The sequence below is a fragment of the Parus major genome, chromosome 3, assembly GCF_001522545.3.
Source record: "Parus major isolate Abel chromosome 3, Parus_major1.1, whole genome shotgun sequence".
In the NCBI taxonomy this organism is placed as follows: Eukaryota; Metazoa; Chordata; class Aves; order Passeriformes; family Paridae; genus Parus; species Parus major.
This window is the reverse complement of record NC_031770.1, coordinates 91536193-91557440: the sequence shown is the minus strand read 5'-3', so window position 1 is coordinate 91557440 and position 21248 is coordinate 91536193. Positions and strand designations below refer to the sequence as shown.

The 21248-nt window shown below is 34.6% G+C and overlaps 1 protein-coding gene across 2 annotated transcripts in view; it reads right to left on the bottom strand.

The window, feature by feature from the left end:
• The window catches only part of CSMD1 (CUB and Sushi multiple domains 1), a 1067087-nt gene that overhangs the window by 316858 nt on the left and 728981 nt on the right, over positions 1-21248 (bottom strand). For both annotated transcript variants that reach the window (XM_015621308.3, XM_015621309.3), the window contains exons 8-10: positions 11121-11208; positions 4380-4504; positions 238-359 (exon numbers count right to left, since the gene is read on the bottom strand). In XM_015621308.3, the coding sequence (XP_015476794.1) occupies positions 238-359; positions 4380-4504; positions 11121-11208 (335 nt within the window). The remainder of the gene's footprint in view (positions 1-237; positions 360-4379; positions 4505-11120; positions 11209-21248) is intronic.

Genomic DNA, 21248 nt, shown 5'->3' with positions numbered 1-21248 from the left:
AAGGTTGAAAATTTTAAGTTAGACCTATTACTCTGAGTAGACATTTTCATATATGCTACTTTTTTTTTCCTCTAGTTCCCAGTGTATTTTTGTAACAACTCTATCCTGTTCCTTTTTTGTGTTTATTTAAACATACAGACTTGCATGTGTTCATGCATTTATGGAAATATATATGAAATCTTTTAAAGACAAACCCAAAACTTTATTGTTTCACTTGAGACAAGAGAAAAAACATACCTTTTCTGGATCAGTTGTTGTAATGACCCACACACAGTGTGCATTGTCTTCATATTGAACTGGATAATTCGGTGACGTGATAATGCCACTCGGTCCACGTAAATTAGAACCACATGTTCTAGCTAAAATGATAACCAACACATCAAATTGCTTTAGACTGGATGCTCTGTTGCAAATTGAAAATTTAAAATTGCCACTGCATTAGCAACAACTTGCCATGAAAGCATTACTATGCTGATATATTCTTTAACAATCTGCACTTAGAAATATTTTAGCCAGACAAAAAAAATAATAATCCTGAAAGTTTACCTACAGATGAAGAAATGAGCACTTTTCAATTAATCAGCCCAACATTTACAATACCTTATCTTTACTTTCTGTAGATTAAATTCTCAAAATTATCATATGTTTGGAAAGAGAGTTACCCTTTCCAAAAAGATGGAGGGAGCCTTCTACCCATGAATGTAAGAAGGGTCAGTATCCTTCATGATTTCCCCATGACTTGGAGAAAGAAACACATGTATCACAATATTTATGTAACTATGTCCTTAACCTAAACATGACCTTCTGTGGTGTCTTAGCTCTTTACACCATAGGAAATATAATTAGAATGAAAAAAATATAAAATGGTTCTAGGCAGTATGTAGTCTGAGTCTGGTAAAGCAGATTCAGTTGTGAAACCATCACAGTCTCTCTGCCACATTCAGCAGATCCAGATAGTCAGAATTTTGACAACATATTACTTAACATATTCAGTTATCTTCTAAAGAACACTAAGGATAGATTTTGCAAGAATATTCAAATTTCTCAAAATAGTTCAGTATCTAGAAACATTTAAAAAATATTTAATTTAGACATATGATTTCCAGTGACACAGAGTTATAGAACTCAGAATATTTCAAAATGTCACTGTCACGTTTACGGTATTACACCACTTTGTCAACATGCTAAAGAGAGAGCCTAGATCATATAATTTCTAAGATCTTAGAAATAAATCTCAGAATCTATCCATATATCTTCCACTACCTCCTGATGTAATTTAGTCCCTTCAGTTACTTAAGGTTCAGTACAGGCAAGAGGAACAACTAGATTCTTTAAAAACTTGGTCATTCTTGTTCTGAATATTGGAATAAAGCACCAAACATATTTCTGGTACATTAGAAAATTTTAGTAATTTTTGTTTTCATCTTTGTCTGTGGTTGTCTCCATTCTAAAGCATAAAATATGAGTGTTTCTTCACGAACTGCTGGCAGGAAACTTGATCTTCATGAATAGAAGTGTGACTGGTACAAATACAAAAAAAAGGGCTATATGAAAATAACTATCAGATTTTCTATCCCTCCATCACAATGTATAACCAGCACCTGGTCTGTTGTTATGGTGTTAGAGACTAGACTTTGAGAACTCGTTATAATATTATGACAAGATTGATTAACTAGGACTCCATTTTCTGTGGAAATGTCTATGTATTTATGCAGGGACATTTGTACTAGATGATCTTTAAGTTCCCTTCCAACCCTCATCATTCTGTGATTCCACGTTTATGACTAAAACTGTTTTAATAGCCACCCACCAATTTAACTTAAGTCTCAGACACATCCCATGGAAATCTTCTGTTACAATCCCAGTAGAAGTCTAAAAAACCCCTCATGTACATAGGAAATTCTACAAAAGCATTTAACCGTTATTAAAAAGGTCTCTGTAATTAACACAGGAAAAAAAAAATGTTATAGAATCACTTAGGTTAGAAAAGAGGTCTAGGTTCACCGAGTGTAAAAGTTATCAGTGTCCAATCCATCACTAAATCATGTCCCTAAGTGTCACAAAAACTAATCACATTTAAGTATGCCACACTATGCTGCCTACTAACAATAAGGAAAGCTTGGCATGTTGCTGCTCTATCAAGCAATCTATATTATTTTAACTGAGGGAATAACAAGGACAAATTAATGGGATTTGAAATACAGGGCACTTTCTTTCTAGTAAATGGTAGAAATACCATACCTCCAGCAGCACAACTAGCACACAATCGATTCCTTTATGTTCAATTCCTCCTGCCTAAGGTCTGCTATAGCAGAAATTTATCCAGTGGTGCAACTTTGTAGCAATAAAAAAACCCCAACAAACCCAAAACACCTGGTGTCTCCAGTATCTGTCTACAAAGAAGAAAGGCTGAGAAACATCTCCCTTGCAGAGAGATTTTTCAGTCAACCTGTTACTCTTTTACCTTTCTCCTATTCAAACATCCAAGATAAAATTTAAAGCATGGGGAGGGGAAAGGGGTGAAGTCAAGCAAGAGGCACAATTCAAGTTGAGCCCAGAGGTCTGTTTAGGAGTTTTGTTACTGCAAAAGCTTGCATAAAAATGTTAGATAGCCTTTTATAGTGCCTACAGAAAACAGGAATGGATCACTGTCGGGTTTTTGTGTGGAATTCAAGGAACCTGGGAGCATTTACACTAGCACCCAGCAGTTTCCGAGGGCAGTTCTGGTGCCTCCCACCACTCCCTGCCCGTGACCTGGGCGTGGTGTGGGCCTGGAGCTGCACCAGGAGCAGACCCCACTGGGGACCCTGGGACACCAGCCACTCTTGTGTCCCCTCAAGTAATGTCATGAGCTTGCCAAGAACAAGATGGTTCCTGTGACTTTTCATCAGATCCTAAGTTTTGAGCTTTGTTAATCACCATTCTGGGGTAAATGCAAACAGCTTCTTCAGTAAGTCATGTACTCTTGAAGTCATTAAGTTCACAATAGTCACGTGCAGTTTATCAGCTTTTCCACTTTAAGTCGATGATAACTTAGAAAATGTGATAAGCACTTCTTTGCACTGTGTATTTTATTATGGTTAGTTGGTGTTTAAATGAGCACCACGAACACTGGCATCATCATTAAAGGAATTGAGAGTAACACAGACTGCAAATAAAACCTGCGTCTTTCACTCCTCGCAATCCACAAACATTAATGTCATAATACTGACCAAGAATTATACATCATTGAGAAGTGAAACACGTGTTTATGCAAGTTGAAAAAAATCTAATCTGGCAGCAGGAGCAAAAAAAAAAAAAATTGGAATTAAAAAATAACTAGGTAATGAAAACTTTTTAGAGAAGTATATGAGTTTTGTATAAATGAGATTATGTTTTAGCTCATTCTTTAAAAAAAAAATAAAGTTTAAGTTCAGTTGTTACAAATCCTCCAGTGTTTCTTAAACAAATAGGATTTTCTGCTCTGGTAACAGTCATTCTAGTGTAAGGTTTTGTGTGTACAAGAAGTATCACTTTGATCTGCCTCAAAATGACAATAAAAATATATCTAACAGTTTGTATGATTTCTTTCTTCTTTTCCAATTAATGGCTGTGGTTTTCCCTGTTTATCTTGGCTAGGTTGTCTGGTTCTAGGAGAATATAAGGCAAGCACATTTCAAGGGTCAATGCTCTCATTGGCATGTACAATCTAAATGTGCAACCCAAAACAATTTTTCAACTGAGATAAAAATTTCTGTATGTAGAGATCCATTCTTTATTTTTTTCTGTACAGCTCAGTTCTGAGATACTTTGGCAGCATTTATATATTTTTCTGTGTTTTTATTACAGACAGTGGATTGCAATGGAAAAAATTACAAAGTAACAAATAGCCACTTTTTCTGTTCCTCCATAAAAGTGGGGTGGACAGGAATTTAAAGCAGAGGGATCTATATGTGAAAACATTTAGAAATGTTAGAAGACCAGGTTTTATGTTAAGTTGAGCAAAACAGATGAACAGAAAGGAATTTACTGAAAAATCAGGACTAGGTAAATATATGGGACTGAGAGAAATATAGCACAATTGTGAGAATATAATATTTTAATATTAATTTAGAAAAAAATAACATAAAACTAACTAATTAGTACTACTTTATCATGAGAAAATGAAGATAAAGTGAAATTAAAACTCTTTAAAGGAAATTAGCTACCTAAAGTAGCTAATATTCTTTCTACACATTTGATTGTATGCTTCAAGCTACATAAAAATCTTTGTATATTTATAATCATATACATGAGATATAGTTCCCTGATTTAGTTTGCTTAGTTTTGAGTTTCACTGCAGCAGAAACTACAAATTACCCTTCCAAACTTCTCAAAAAATTCCAAAGAATAACAGTTACCTCTGCAAATTGGCCTGTGGTCACTCCAGGCAGCCAGTGTATCTGTCACTCTCTGACAAGTGATGCTCTTAGAACCTTGCAGCACATAATTGTCTTCACAGGAAAACTGTACACTTGCACCCACCCTAGGAGAAAAAGGGGAGAAACAAGGAAGGAATTAAATATATTTTAATATCAACATCCTCAAACAACTGTAAATATATTCCAAGTGACAATATTTCAAAATCCAAACAAAGAAATTAATGTGCAAAATTATCTTCTATAAATACTGTATTCATAAAAAACAACTTATACTCTAGGGTCTATTATTCAGTTTGTCTACCTTTTAAGGAATACAAAAAAATTGTGACACTATGTTCTTTTACAGTATGAATTCATTGAATATATGGATATATATTTTATCTAAGAAAATACATAAACAAAATTCTTTCAGGCATCAGAACTTAATGAATAATTTCAACATTGCTATATTCACTCAAATGAGAGAAAAAGCAATTAGGTATGTAAATATGTCAACATATACAGCTGGGAAATATTAATTTCAGCCAATGACAATAATTCACTAAATATTCCTGACCTTGTCAAAATTTCCTCTTAAGCAGCACATTAAATGATAATTTTTTTTAGGAATGAAATTTGACTGTTACACTTGTAACACTGAAATGTGGCCCTCTGGAATTATTTATGCTGCCCAATTGTTATAAAGATTTTCAAAAACTGTGTACACTTATGATCTATATCAGAGAGTTTACCTAAACATTATGTAGATATCTGGCTCCACTTATTATTTGTGACATTCTTTGTTCCCATCATAATTAACTGGTTCTGTTGTTTGTTTTCCTGCACTTTAAACCTGTATTTGATAGTCCCATGTTGTGAACTAAGTGAACTCAATAAAGCAGATTTCTCAGTTTAGTCTCTGTAAGTTATTGAGCCCTAAACACCAGGGGATTGCTATATGACAGTCAGGAGGCTCAATGCTTAAAATTGTGCTGTGAAGAACTGCATATAATGTCATTCACTATCACCCAGCTCATTCCCACCCTTCATGAGCAAGTATTTTCTTAATTTCTCAGAGAATCTCACAAACACTAACTATATTGTTTATTGATATTATGATGTGTTTCTACAGTTCTTTTCATTCTTTAAGAAAATTTTAATAGAATTGCTTTCTTTTATTATTTTTTTGTTAATTTTAAAATTTTAATATGATGTTTCAAATATAGAAAAGCTTTAAAAATGGCTTTTCCTATCACTTTGTTCTTGAGCTGGTAAATAAGAAAACTCAGAAAGACAGGGAAAATGTTGGCCTTTTTTCTTCATAGGTCATGCAAAATGAAAAAATTCTGTAAGAGTAATGTAAGTTTCTAAAATCATGTTTATTTTACACTTGACATAATCTATAGAAAATTCTTAAACCTTCAGAAAGAGACCAAACATTTTTCTAAATAAATATGTCAAATTAATAAAAAAAAAAATATTTTATTGGTAAAGAAAATATTACTCATTAATCTGACATTTTAGTGGAATTTTCTCCTATTTTCTAGTATTAGGATCCCTGTATTTATTTTTCTAAGGAAACAGGGGGAAAATCCAAAGCAATTACCTAGCAGTGATAAATGCAAATTGAGAACTAAAGTATTTAAAAATCATATTAGATAAATTACCCATAAGTGTAATGTTACATGAAGCAAAGTGAGAAACATTTCCCTTAAATTTGCTACAATCGAGGCACATAAGGAGAATTACAAAACTGCGCATATACAAAAATATAAAGTAAAATTTAGAGTATAATTATTGGATGTCTGCAACAGCAATTTATAATTTAAAATACCTGAATATTCCCTCCAGAAAGAAAGAAGGAGGACTGGGAAAAATGAGCTGGAAGAATGCAAATATTTTTATGTCTAATGAAATAAGTTAAGGATTTTGAGTTTAGACTGGGTTTTGGTCATTGTAGAAATACTTTTAAAGTTTTTATTAATGCATACATAAAACATTACATAGTAATTTAAGATACACAATTATGATGATTCAATTTGTTTCAGTATTATTCAACAAAATACACATTTCAGGGGGTTGGTATTTTTTTTTCCTAAAGCTCTGGAAATAGCTTGGGTCTGAGGACCTAGGGACAATTAATGTGAACTTCGTACGTTTTACACAGAGGGTATAATCTTTTGAATGTCTGAACACAAACTAAGAGACACAAAATAAATATGCTGAATACAACATAATAAAAACAAAGAAGAAACATAGAAAAAAGATGTTACATTAAAGAGCAAGGTAAGGACACGAAGTACTCCAATGCTCCTTATGGATCTAAATAAGAATTTTAGGAGAGGGAATGCATCTGGAATATAGTCTGCAATAAAAGTATTCACACATCAAGATTGCTGAGTCTCTCCATTAAACTTGACAGTTTCCCAAAAGGGGACATCCTTTTGAAGATGCCTTATAGCTTGTTTGATATGTGATTTCAAACAAAATTACTGGTTCATTTACTATCCACTAGTTAACAATGAATGGTTTTAATCCGTTGTGAGGAGTTGTTGGTTTGTTGGGTTTTTTCTACATCTCTACCTCCCTAGTCACTGAGCAAAAACAGTGGGCACTGGAAGTCTTGTGTTTTACTTTGTTACTTCTCTCTGTAAACTTCAAATACAGGGAAGAACTTTGTTTCCTCATTTTTCTTTTTATATTTCAAATTTTAACTCCAACAAAACATAATTTGTGGCTTTATAAAGAATGCTAAAATGTGACTGGAAGAAGCATTTTTTTAAAAAAATTAAATATTAACATTAAAAAGTTAATTTAATTTTCAAAATCTATTTTGGAAATATAAAATCCATTTATTTTACAAGTGTGGTAAATGTCTGCATTTTCACATTACCACACATACCATACGATATTTAAGCAGAGCTGAAAACAGTATTATTTAGATACATTTCAGATTTCATTTAAACAATTTACTGGTTTGCAATCTCACATAAAAATAAAATGTGATATATATTCAAAATTGTATTGATTATATTCTCATTACTCCAGCCAAATCTGACTTGCCATTTCTCCCCAAAATGAATTCAAATATCCATTGGATTGTTTTAAAATCACTGAAAATCATCTCCTTACTTCCTGAAATGAACCCAGTAGAAGCGTGGCAGGAGGACAGAATGAAAAGGTTAAGATTTCAATACCTTTTTGTTTGCTTTATGATATTAGAATGAATGTCATTATTATGCTGAAAACGATGAAACCCTTTTCAAAGAACTTGTCATCACTGAATCAGTTGGGTCTCAGGTTGTCTTGAAAATAAACCCTCTGCCTTTCCATCAATTTCACTTATAACATGTCTTTCAGTAGACTGGAAAAGATTTTGAATAATGTGCATTTTCACATGTTTTAGTTCAGATTAATATTCACAGTTGTCATTCTCCTGACAAGAACAATAGCTCCTTCTGGTGTTTATACTTGCCTCTTAGAAAAGAAAAAAAAAAACAACAAAACATTGCCTTTCTTTACTCTCCAGAGTACTTTTATTACATTGGAGAAATGCAAGCAGCAGCAAATATTATTCCCCTTCTCCTATGGAAGAGCTTTATTTGTCATTTCAGAACAACAAAAAACAAAATCCAGCAAAATTCTCTATTTAAATGTCCATCTAGATTTAGACAGCTAACTTTAAGATAGATATGTTTTAAATAGATATTAACAAATTTTATAGTACATGAAAAACAGTTGCTGTTTTGTAATGAATTTTCAGATAATAAGTAATGTTTAAGCAGAACACAAACTGTTATTTCTCTCAAATAATATTCAGAACTGGAGGCCCAAAACATATACACAATTAATGTGAATCAAAGTATAAAACATGTTTTATTTATCTTATGTTATGCAATATTGCTTGTTGAACACCTTATGCATTCATTAATCCCCATGAACAGTAAGATGCACTTGGTGAAATTATGATACTCTAAGAGGCTGGAAGGGATGAAGAAGGGAGGAAAAAAGCCTTCTGTCAGTTTAGTAGGCATAAGCATTGCTCGTAAGTAAGCTCCAGGCATTTAAGATACCTTTAACCCACATTCATTCCGAAGAGACTGTGTTCAAAACATAGCTGTGTGTGGTTTGCAAGGTTCTTTGACATTAGATTCCCCTGGATATCTTAAAATGTACTTTGAGCTTTAAGGTTCTTTTGGGTTTTCCCTCTTGGTATTTTTACACATTGCTCGGTAATTTGTTGTTGAGATCTTCCATATTTGGGTTCTCACATTTTGGATCTTTGAACCTGTTTCACCTAAACTATTTTTAGTTCCCTTTCAATTTACAGACTACCCACTATAGGTGAAAAGATGTAATTTTCTTTCTTACCCTCTTTGAGCTTATCAGTGCTCTTAGACTTGCTGCTGTTTCTTGACAATTGTTCATATGCCATTGATTTGGACTAGCTAGATGAGAGTCTGTTTGGCCAGCAGTGTATCATGAACACATAAAAGCTGTATGATATTTATAGATTCACAGAATAAATTAGATTGGAAGAGGACATCATCTAGTCCATTTGAAGCAAGCCCAGTTGGAAGAGAGGGCTCAGAGACCTGCTTGGGTAAGTTCTAAATGCCTCCCTGGATGGAGATTCTACAAATTCTCTCACAAATTTCAATGTTTTACTATTCTCATAGTAAAAACACTTTTTTTTTTTAAAGTCCTGAATCTAGTAGTAATTTACTACATCCCACCTTATTTCCACTGCCTCTAGTCCTGTTACTGCTAAGTCTTTCCAGAGATGCTTTTCTCTCCCCACTGATAACAAAGTGATCCTAGATACTGCCACTAATTCTTTCAATTAAGTATTTTATTTGGAGGAACTGGAGGAATTCAGAAGTGACATGTTCTGCATCATTGATGGCTTTATGAGGAGAGACTGAAGCAAAAGAGAGATATGAGGCATGCCTGCACAAGCAGGAAAGTAATATATTCTCCAAAATAAAAGTAGGAATATAAAGGTGTTCCTTGGACGAATACACACAGGCACTTTGATACCTCTTGAGAAAGAGTTATATTTTATCATCCCATTTTTACCTAGTCTTCTACTGTATAGTGCTTACCTCTGCAATACATCAAACACTAAAAAAGACCTAAATAGAAATCACATTTCTTTTCCTAAAATAGCAGCCCTTTGGACAGCAAAAACATATTGTATTTTTGTATCATACAATTTCACTTGCAGTATATGGGCTTGACAAGTTGAATCAGAACACATAGAAGAGGATATCAGCAAACATCTAGAAAATTTGTGTCTTTAACCTATTAACTGAAATCTTACTTACCTTCATTATTTTTTAAAACACATTGCACTGCTGCCCTGACACTAATGAAGCCATCACTTTGCATATAACTGAATCTTTTAATGTTTGACTTCTTTTTGATTTCTCAGACTCCTTTGAGGATAAATGGAGAAAAATTCAAAAACTATGTCAATGAGAAAGGGAGTAGATATTTTTATTTACTTTTCCTGTCAATTATGCCCTAAGTTGGAAGAGCCTTAATTCAGGAGGCAAGTTGCATTAATTTGCTTTCTAGAGTTGCAGAGAACTTCGCATAATTCCTTCTAATTCTTATGAATTGTTCCTGTCTCTTAGGTTTGACTGTACATTCTCCACTGAGCAATTTATAGATCTCTGCATGAGCTGGAGGCTCCCATCTCCTTCCTTTGACTCTTTTCTCTGCTGCACCTTCAAGTCTCTGCCTTTTTTTCCTCAATGGGAAAAGAGAAAACTTCCTCCTTTCTCTAGAGAGGTCCATTTGACTTTGTCTTCTTTTTTTTAATATAACAAAAGGTGAAAACAGGAAAAAAAAGATGGCATTCATCACAGCCTCAGACACTGAGTTCACTATGTTCTCCAAGCTTTTTAACAGCTTTTACAAAGAGGGAAAAAAGATAATACTCTCTGCTTCTTCTTCTTCTATGCTGTCCATGGAGTTCTGATTTTTCTACATTGATGAAATTATTATGCTCTAAAATTCCTATTTAAATGCATTGATTTAAAAAACAACTCAAGCAAAAACAATATGTTATTCAATAGATTTATTTTGAAGAATCAATATATTTAGAACTAGGGAAATGATACACATCTATAATTGCAGGGTGTCTTAGGTTACAGTGTAAAATGTAACCAAAAGTATGTACTCTGTGACCATCCTCATAAGCTGTTAAACACCGGTGGGGCAGTGTTCTTTATCTCCTCCATGACTCATCCCTGATAACTCCCTCCAGAGAGATATCTTCTGCTACTGAGCCATCAAGCCTCACTGCATGACTGATAAAATTCCATCATCCCATTGTGAGATGCTCCACCCAGGGGGAGGAACCAAGCATTCCTACCTGGATATAATCTGAGGTTTGGAACACAAGTGGCCTTATCCACTGAATTCCCAGAGGACAAGAGCTACATAACCACCACTGGACCTTCATAGGAAAACCAAACGCTTCTACGGTATCACCACTTCAACAGAACCACATCTGTCATTTCAACAGGACTGCAGCCACCATTTAATCAGACTGCTACACCACCCTGACCAACAGGGTGTCAGGTTGCAGTGTTTTCTGCCTTTCTTTTAATTTTCCTATTAAATTGTAGTTCTGACTTTCATTGGTTTGCTTTAAAACTAGTACACAGGCTGTGTATAAAGGTAATATGAAATACCTTCCTCTTGATCATATAGAAAACTAAATGTGCCTACCTGAAGTCAGAGCCTACCCTCTTCCCATTTTCAGGAATTCCAGGATCAGGACATGTATCAGATGCAATTGCATCCCCACCCTGGGTCACTGCAAAGTAAAGGAAAAAACGGATTAGACATGCAGCTCTAAAGATGACTCTTTGCATTTCCCATACATAAACTTCCATTGCCTGAATACAATCATATTTTACCATTTCTTCTTGAACCAGGACCCAAAGTTTTCCTCAGACAGGAAAAAAACATTTGATGAAGTCACCTTCTGAAATCTTCACAATACACCATTGTAAGATTAAGACAGTATAAGAGAAAATAAAATTTCCATAATAAAATCTGTCCATAAGATGCAAAATAAACAAAAGGCCAACCCAAACCCAACTATGATGCTGTAGAACTGTAGAGAAGGAGTATTTTTATGAATCCCAGCACCATTTAGATTGGAAAATACCTCCAAGATCATTGAGTCCAAATTTTGACCAATCACTACCTTGACTGAAGATAATCTCAAAAATATACAAAATACCCAATTGAACAATGCATTTGTAGCCAGCTGAATATGGGGGCTCAAATCTCTGTTTTTTGTTTTCCGCTAAGAATAGAAAGACAAGGTATCCTATAATCTTCCACTCTTTTGCCTCCATTTTTTTCTCTGTCCAGACTGTAAGATAATTAAATGATAATATTTATATAAATATCTAAACTTATCGTACTCTCAAAACAATTTGAACTCTCAAAACAATCTGAACATTGTCTCCCCTTTTTTCCTGTTACATTCCTAAAATTGTAATTAAGGAAAATGTGAAGTTAAAAGTTATCCATCATAAACAAAAGACATAAAGCAGAACACTGAATATACAGAAAACCCAAACACACATCTGCTTTTTATCCTGAACATATGTATGATATGATATGTATGATATGTATGGTATATCCAGCTGAAAAAAAGGAAGAACTGACATAAAGACTGTGTTGGCTTTGCACTGACAAAAATTGGTAGCAAGGCTGGGGAGGGGGGAGGTGCTGCAGGAGTGGCTCTGTGAGAAGCTTCCAGAATATCAGAGCCAATCCATGGCGGCTCCAAAATGGACCCACTGCTGGTCAAGGCTGGGCAAATTAGAATAGGTGGTAACACCTATGGGATAACAGAGTTAAGAAGAGAAAAAAAGTTGTTCTGCAGTTATAATTGCAACCAGAGAAAAGTAAAGTTAGGACATTGGAAAGGAACAGCTCTACAGACACCAAGGTCAGTGCAGAAGGAGAGGGAGGAAGCTTCAGGCACCGGAGCTAAGATTCCCCTGTAGCCCGTGGTGAGAACCATGGTGAGGCAGCTGTGCCCCTGCAGCTCATGGAGAACCACAGGGATGCAGATGCATGGTCCCACAGGCCTGTGGAGAGAGGAGCCCACACTAGAATAAGTTTGTTGGTAGGACTTTGTGACCCTGTAAAGGACCCATGCTGGAGCAGCCTGTCCTTGCAGGATTGCATCCCATGGAAGAGTGACCCACTCTGCAGCAGTTTGGGGAGGATTGCTGCCCATGGGATGGATTCACATTGGAGAAGTTAATGGAGAATTATCTCCCATGGGAAAGACAACATGCTGGAGCAGGGAAGGAATCCTCTCCCTGAGCAGCAGAAGAAACAAGCTGTGATGAACTGACCATAACTCCCACATAACCCGTGCAGCTGGGGATGGAGGTAGAGCTGGGAAGGAGGAAAGGGTGAGAGAAAGTCTTTATAAGGTCTTTACATCACATTACCCTGCTCTGATTTTGTTAGTGATAAATGCAATATCTCTAACTCCAGTCTATTTGCCCGTGATAGTATCTGGTAAGTGATCTTTCCCAGTTCTTATGTCAACTCATGAATTCTTGGTTGTATTTTCTGTCCCCTGTCCAGTTGTGGAGAGGGGTGATGGAGAAGCTTTGGTGGGTGCCTGTCATCCAGCCAGGGCCAGCACACTACAGTATATGCCTCCAGTCTTTCTGCTTCTTCCACAAAATACAGAACTAGTAAAAATTTGTGGAACATATTTTCCATCTTGAAAGATTTTTGGGTAACCTGTATGAAAAGGACAGAGCAATCTTCCTGAGTTTAAAACAACAAAAAAAAATTAATTGGAATTTTTAAACTGCACAAAATAAATTACACAAGTCTGAGTGGATTACAGATGACAACATTACAGCTGAAAGGTGATGAGATATTAGATGTAAAAAGCAGCTAGTTTTCCCAAACAGTGATTTGCTTTCAAATTTAATATAGCACCAAAAGGAGTGGTGACAAATAGGATACATACAATCAGATTTTAAGAGCTATAAATCTTCATGTCTGTTTTGGCAGCATCAGGGACAATTCATTTATTTAGAAATCCAAAGATTTATAAGAGAAGATTTAAAGAACTAAAAATCTGCATTACAGAACTACAAAAATACAAGTGAGACAATGCACTATTACAGACCAAAGTTCTTCACCTGAGCACAGGTTCTTCTGTAGAGAAGCAGAGAAGCTCCAATGATTACAGTATATTTCAACCTTTGCCTCTTTTTTTTTTTTTTTTTTAATCTAGAACGTTTTAAGAATACATGGATCATCTACTTTACCCACATCTTTTTAACATTAATTATTGTCCTGCATACTTTTTCTTTAAACATCAAGAAAAATAATAATATCAAAAATTTCATTGAAGACACAACTGAAAATATGAGGTCTTAAAAGAATACTTCCTTCTAAATACAAAAGCCAGATATAAATAAAAATTCAATTCATCTGGACTTTTATAGCACCTGGAATTCATAATCTTGAAAACTCTCTACACCAGAGCTCAATCCTGCTAATTGCACTAGCATTACTTAGATTGATAAAGTATTTTGTATGCGAACAAAGGCTTTCAGAAAAAGAATATGCTAGCTAGTACCCATATGTTTTATTTTTGTAGGTTCATGAAAAGTGTCAGTATTGAAATGCAGTTATAGTGAAAAACCTGGTGTTACTACAAAAGCAGCCTGCTTCTACATTAATGTTTCTTAAAATAAATTCCCTCCCTACTAGTGTTTCTTCCATTGTTTCACCAAAAAATAAGAAAAAAAAAGTTAAATATTTACTACTTTTAGCAGAGAACTGTAGGTATGTTAGTGGACATGAGATTTAGTTTGGACTACTGAATCACCAAAACACAAACATAAGCAAAACAGCTGATATGACTGTTACATGCTAACTTTTCTACTGTGTTTTAAGAACATCATACATCACATTGGAGTGAAGCTATCTCCTTTTACAGATACACATACATACAAAATGCTTAAGTACCTTGGGACATCAGTGAATGCTGAATGAAACCCTATTCATAGCCCATAATGGAGTGATCTTCCCAAATGTATGACAATCTTTGCAAAATTTTTTTCTCAGCCACTATGCCTTGACAAGAAACTCTCACACCAATATCAGGGCAGGGTGGTTCAGCCTCTTGATTATCCAGAGAAATACTATCTCTTTAAATAGGACAGGTATCCTGTCTGGAACTCAACACATCTTTCTGGATGTCTACAGGCCTTCTTAAACATGGCCCAAGTTTTAGCTTCTGTTTTCCCCAGTGAATTGTCAAGTGTACTTTAAACAGATGGTGTCTGCATGACATGCTGTCATGACAAAATAAATCCAATTCCCTGTAAAACAAACCTGCCTGATTTTATCTTTCCAGATGGAAAAGAAAAAAAAGAAAAAAATAAGTCTCTCAAATTAGTATAACAATTTATTGTCTCTACTAGTTCAGAGACACTGGGGACTTCAGCTCACATACGTATATACTTTTACATATTAGTATGCTTAAAACCTTCACCTGCCAGTACTTTGGAATTTACTTAAAAAATTGATATTATGATTTATTTTAGCTCCTGCATTTGTCATTCAGACTGAAAATAGATTGAAAGGTGCCTAAACAAATGCCTGTCAGAGACCTTTATCTTCCTCTATTACAATCCTGCCAGATTTCCACTTTATCTACTGCTATGAGGCATTACCCATTGCAACTGAGATCTATAACATGAGATGAGAAAGTATCATTGATGTGAGTATCTCACTTTCAAAATATATTTAAATCTTGCAGCCTTTACAAGCATTTCCTGGATACATCATTTCTATTCACTAATCTTTCACTGGTTTAATTTGAAGAAAAAGACTTTTGTATGATCTTGAAAGGCCCATGTCTCTTTTTTACTCTTTCTGCACTGTATAAAGTTTCATTTGCCTAGGGTGTGTGTAAAAAGTGTTACGCTTTTTGCACCTTTCTTCATTTTTTTTCCATCTTTATCATATCAAACTTGTATTGTTATTCTTGACATTCAAAGCTCATTCACAGACTGAGTGTATTTTAACTATAATTTCAATTTTCATTTTAGAATTAAAAAAAAAATCAAAACAATGGTGTCAATTAAAATGGAAAGTAATATTCCTATTTAAAACTTGCAAAACTCATAAATAAATATCAATTATGCAAAACCTTTGGCAAAGCTATGAACTAATTATCAGGATTTATCTTAAAGTACTAACAGTCCTCCTCTGAAATGCAAATATAAACTAAAAACCTATAAACTGGTATTTATGGCAAATAAATTTAGGACCAGTCTAAATAACAGCCTCTCTATATATATTCTTAGTATGTTCTCAGAATACCCTCTCTGTATTAAAAAGAAGTTTAAGAGGATTATTCCTGGCTAATATCAAAGTCAGATACTAGATTACGTAGCTCCTTATACTGCATCTCAGTTCTTCAAGGAACCATCAGTTAGAGGAAATGGTGAGTATGCCATGAGACTAACATCACAAAAAATATTTGAAGCCATAGGGCAGGGAGAAAAGTGAGGAACTATTCTAGTCAGGTTTGGGGTTTTTTAGTTCTTTTTCTAACAGCAGGTTTGAGAACATCAAAGATGTTTCAACCACCAGACATGTCTGTAGTACAGAGACAGAGTACTCTCAGTGGATACAACTGAACTCTGGAACTTCTCAACATGTCAAGCTATCATATACTGCAAAACTTACACAGTCTCAGGTCTTTCTGCAGAAATAATTGAAGAGTAGATGCGAGTTCATTAATGTGATCAATAGATTTACATTCTATATACTATCTCTAGGGTTAAACTAGTGATTAAAATTGATTGAGAATGAATCAACAAGAGTTCTTCTGTTTTCTCAGTTGGGATCATAAAGACTAGTTTCCACAGCTTTGGAGGTCATTATTGTTTTACTCGATATGTGACACAGGAAATTCAGAATTTCTCTGAGGTGTTTCATATGCTCTGATTCTAACACAATAGTAAAGAAGAAAGGCTGGCAGTAACTATAAAAATAAATCAGATTTTAAAATATCATAATAATAATAATAATAAACAATTACTAGATACATTAACATACTAATTTAGCTCAGCATATGGGAATTGTTTAATCAAGGAGCAGTATTAGGCAGGAAAAAGGGCTGGTGAAGCAGATGTTTCATGCAGCAACACAAGTAACATGAAACCTCCCTTGTGAAAATATCGGTTCTACTCCAGACATGCTGACCTGCTTTAGATGCATTTGGAATCTGAAAACACATTAAAAAACTAGACTTATGTAAACTGTGTGATGGAATACATTGAAGGCCTTGTCTTCAAAGTAAAATATTATTATGTATAGATGTGTTATACTGTTTATCTTCAATAGCCATTACATTATTAAAAAATATTGTGTGTTCATGCTTCAGGTTCCAACGCCAACAATTTTAAATTTGACAATTTATGGCAGTCTCTTTAGACATTTACTCATTTACCTAGTGGTAACACCAGCCTTAGAATAAAAATGCATAACCCAGGAGCCCTCATTCCTTCAATAATTTGTTCTGAATACTTGTCAAATGTAAACAAAAATTGCAAGAATGACCTTCAAGAAGGCCTTGTCAAATAGTCCCAGGAGGCTAGACAAAAGAGTCTAAAATTCCCTGTGGAAAGATATTGTAGAAAATGACAGCTTTTCTAGAGCTGAGTGACAAGCTGTGTCATACGAGGGTCACAAAGATGGTCAGCAGACTGGAGCACTATTCCTACAATGATAGGACAGTGTGAGAGAGCAAAACTTGTTCAGCCTGGGGAAAGCAGGTTCTTGGAGAATTAATTGTGCCAATCCAGTATCTAAAGAAGGCTTACAAAAATAAACAACACTTTACCCAATCAGATAGAGACAAGACAAGGGGAAACAGTTTTATACCAAAAGGAAAGAGATTTAGACCAGATGTCATGAAGGAAATATACTTAGAGGGTGTTGAGGCACTGGAAAAGGTTGCCCAGAGAAGCTATGGGTGCCACATCCCTTGAAGTACTCATGGCTAGGCTGGATGGCATTTTAGAAACCTGATCTTGTGGAAGGTATCCCTGCCTATGATGGGGGGATTGGAAATGGATGATCTTTAAAATCCCTTCCAAGCCAAATCATTCTACGATTCTATGGTTTGTAAGCTGAACAAGACTGCAGTGGATGAGTGCTTTGCCTCTCTATTATGATGAAAATAAAAGCTTACATATGTAAATATAAACCTCTTTCCAGTCAAGAAGTCAAACAGAAGTGCAATGACATTGTTTCAATTAAACAAAGTATTAGATGCACTAATTAATGTAATAGAGTCAATTATTATTCATGAAATTCCTTAGATTTACATTTATTTACATTTTATTTTTAAAGGTTTCACTTTGTAAAGTATCTAACAGTTCTAGATATATAACATAAATATATAAAAATTTTTATTTTTAAATAATTATGGCTCAAAAATGAAACCAAAACATTTAAATTAGTCTTTATCAAGTGTACTAGAAATTACTTGTTTTATGTAGAATAGAATACTGTCATCACTGAAAATGAAAAAAAGATATATATATTTGATGTCTTGACAATATTTGGAGAAAAGGTATATTTTATCATTGTATAAAAGAACTGAATATACTGTTTTGAATTCAGAAAGCTGGAAGTAATGGAAGAAAACAAAGGCTATAGAGCACAGCTTCAATCCACAGATATATTCACAGGCAGTATTAGTCAAATGAAATTTTCCACCATAAGTTTCACTGCATTTTCTCTAAAATGATAGTTTCCCCCACACTGAGGATAATTTCAAGCTTCCAGAGTTTTTGACTTGACACAGACCAAAATAAAATAATTAATTTGTGAATAATGATCAGAATACATACACTGCAGGAGACCTTTTGTTTTCTTTGCAAAGGTATTTATTAGAAGACTTCTTAGGTGCTGCACTTAGCAGCACATAAGCTCTTCTCTATTTCCATGTAGTGTCTTAGAGCAAAGAATAGCAAGGTAACATGATGGTTAAAATTGTTTATAAACAGTGTCATTGCATACACCAAATCATCTGTAGTAGATTTTATTTTTAAAACTATGACACAGTCAGAAAAGGGCAAACCAGTTTGATTTATATAAAAATACACACAAAGTCACACTTGGTTATTTTAATAATTTTGGTCTACATAAATCTGACTACACTAAAAAACAAACTATAATTCATTTATTACTTAGAGGATGGAAAATTAATTTAATTCCCCTTTTCTTTCCCCTGATATGTCTTTTGTATAATGACATAAATGAAATATATTAAGTTGGAACCCTAATAATGAGATACAAGTTTATTGTTTACAAGCATAAAGTGTACAGATATTGCCTTGTAAATAAATAGGATCACAGATGTGATAGAAAATACAGATTTAAGTAGAAAATACAGCTGAAATTAAATACCAAGCAAAAAAAAAATGTATTTCAACAGTACAAAGAGTACTATAGAATATTTTTCCACACAATTTCATCCTGGCTTCTAAAAGACTAGAAAATTACCTTTAGTATAATGAGTCCATCATACTCTTTAAGCAATTCCTTCAGGAGAAATCACAAAACACTGATCTGTTACAAACAACAAAAACAAACCCACATGACACCTGTAATATAGAAGTGATAGATTGTGAAACCCAGAGAAATGGAAAAATTAAAAAGATTCAAACAAGTACAGATATGGAAAGTTCTGAAGTTCAACCACGTAACTGCTTACAAGAAGCTAGTTCAAACTCTTTTTTCCCCAATTTACCTATGAATTGACTAAAATATTGGAATAATGTTGAGAAGGAAAATATGGTTATGTTGACACCAGATGGCTTGGGCTCATAAGGCCATTCTGGACAGTCACTCAAGGAGAAGCCATTATCCAAAACCTGCCTAGAGAACACTCTTACAGATGGCATTGTGTTTCTTCGAAATGATTAACAAATCTTACAAAGTATTGTTCTAGTAGTTCAGAAAGCCAAGGCCAGCTGCTAGATTTCACGTAAAATTTAAATTCTCTAGTGCCTCTCACTAAAAGAGTATTTTAACCATCCCCTCTTGCTTCAAACATCAGATTAAAAACTACAAATTTCTGCAACAAAAAAAAAAATATTTAAAAACCTTATAACAGTCAGATACTAAAGTTAATTTCTTTAGCTTTTTTTGAATAAGCACTAGCACCTTCAAACACTGGGAAATAAATCTTCATCCTACTGATTTCAGCTGCCAACTTGGTTCAAATACAGCTTCCCTGTAATTTACCAATATATTTCTGGCACTCCTTTTTCCAGGAGACGAGGATTTCTATCAATAGCTTTTTACTTGCTATGACCAAAATAGCTGGTGTGTCCAGCTTCTACTTGTTATTCCTTAATGCCCTGTTTTCTGGCTTGGAGAGAGTTATTTTTCACAGTAGCTATGAGGGGACAGGGCCAGCTGTTGTGTGGTTGTTAGTCTATAACACTTCAGGTCACATCCAGGGGGATTCTCATTTCCCAGAGGAAAGTGGGCATGGATTATGGTTAGGAAGAAGAAAAGTGTGGGTGCAGAGCATCTATGTGCCCTTGTTCATTGTCTCAGGTCATGTCAGGTAGGTCAGTGAGTAATTTTTGTATGTAAATCACTCTCATTTCTATTTCATTATTAGTATCATTGCTGTTACTGTTAGTTTTCTTATCTCAGTGTTGTTTCTAACTGTTTTTATCTCAACCTGAAATCTCTGCCTTTTTTGTCTCTTGCTGGAGGAGGGAAGGGGAAACTGCTTCTGGTTTGGAACTCTGATGGAAGGGGAATCACTAAATTAGGGAGTGTCATTCCTAAACCATGACATTTGGTGATCACAAGGCCTGAAAACTAATTTCTCATATGTAAATTCAATAGTGGTTTTGTCCATTCCTAGTGAGTGAATTAGCAGTTTAGAAAAAATAAAAGTTTTTTCTCACTTTGTTTGGTTCTGACTTGATATTTTTTGACCAATTTCTTTCCAACAGTTGAATTTAAATTTAATTCAAGCTTAATGAAGCAACTTAAGATTTAGCAGATGTACAGCTTTCTGTCAGTCTGGGAGCTTACTATTCCACCTTCTCCTGAAGTCTCAAGCAGCCTGCTCACTCATAACATTTCACTTTACATTTACCCCTGTTGACCTCTGTGGGCTGCTTCAACATGCTCTTCACCATGGGCTTCAGGGGAAGCTCAGCTCCAGTGCCTGGAGCACCTCCTCCCCCTCCTTATTCACTGCCCTTGGCATGTGCATCATTGTTCCTCTCACATAGTCTCACTCTTTGAGCACAATTATATCTGCCAATAACTTTCTTTTTTCCTTTTTAAATATTTTATCCCAGAAGTGTTATGGCCATCTCTGGCTGGCTTGGCTTAGCTGTGGGTCTGTCCTGGAGGCAGCTGGCATTGTATCTAGCAGACATGGGAGAAGCTTTTCACAGAAGCCATCCCTGAATATTTTCACATAGCTAAGAAACTACATGTTTAGGAATTGTGAGGGACAATTGTCTAATATCTACTTTTTTAGTGCAATTATCCATATGGATATCAACTTGATTAAAATACTACTTAAAAGTTTAAGGTGAAAGGATTGACTTTAATTTTAGCAGTAATTTCTAATTTAAACAGATTTTCTATATGAAATAGAATCTATTGGGAACTGAAGTATATTCTATATCCCCCATTTTTATGGTGAAATTCTTACAAGTCACACAAAAGCTACAGTTCAGAATCAGATGAATTGATCACACACAGTTTGTGTGTGTGTCTGTGTGCTAGTTGCAC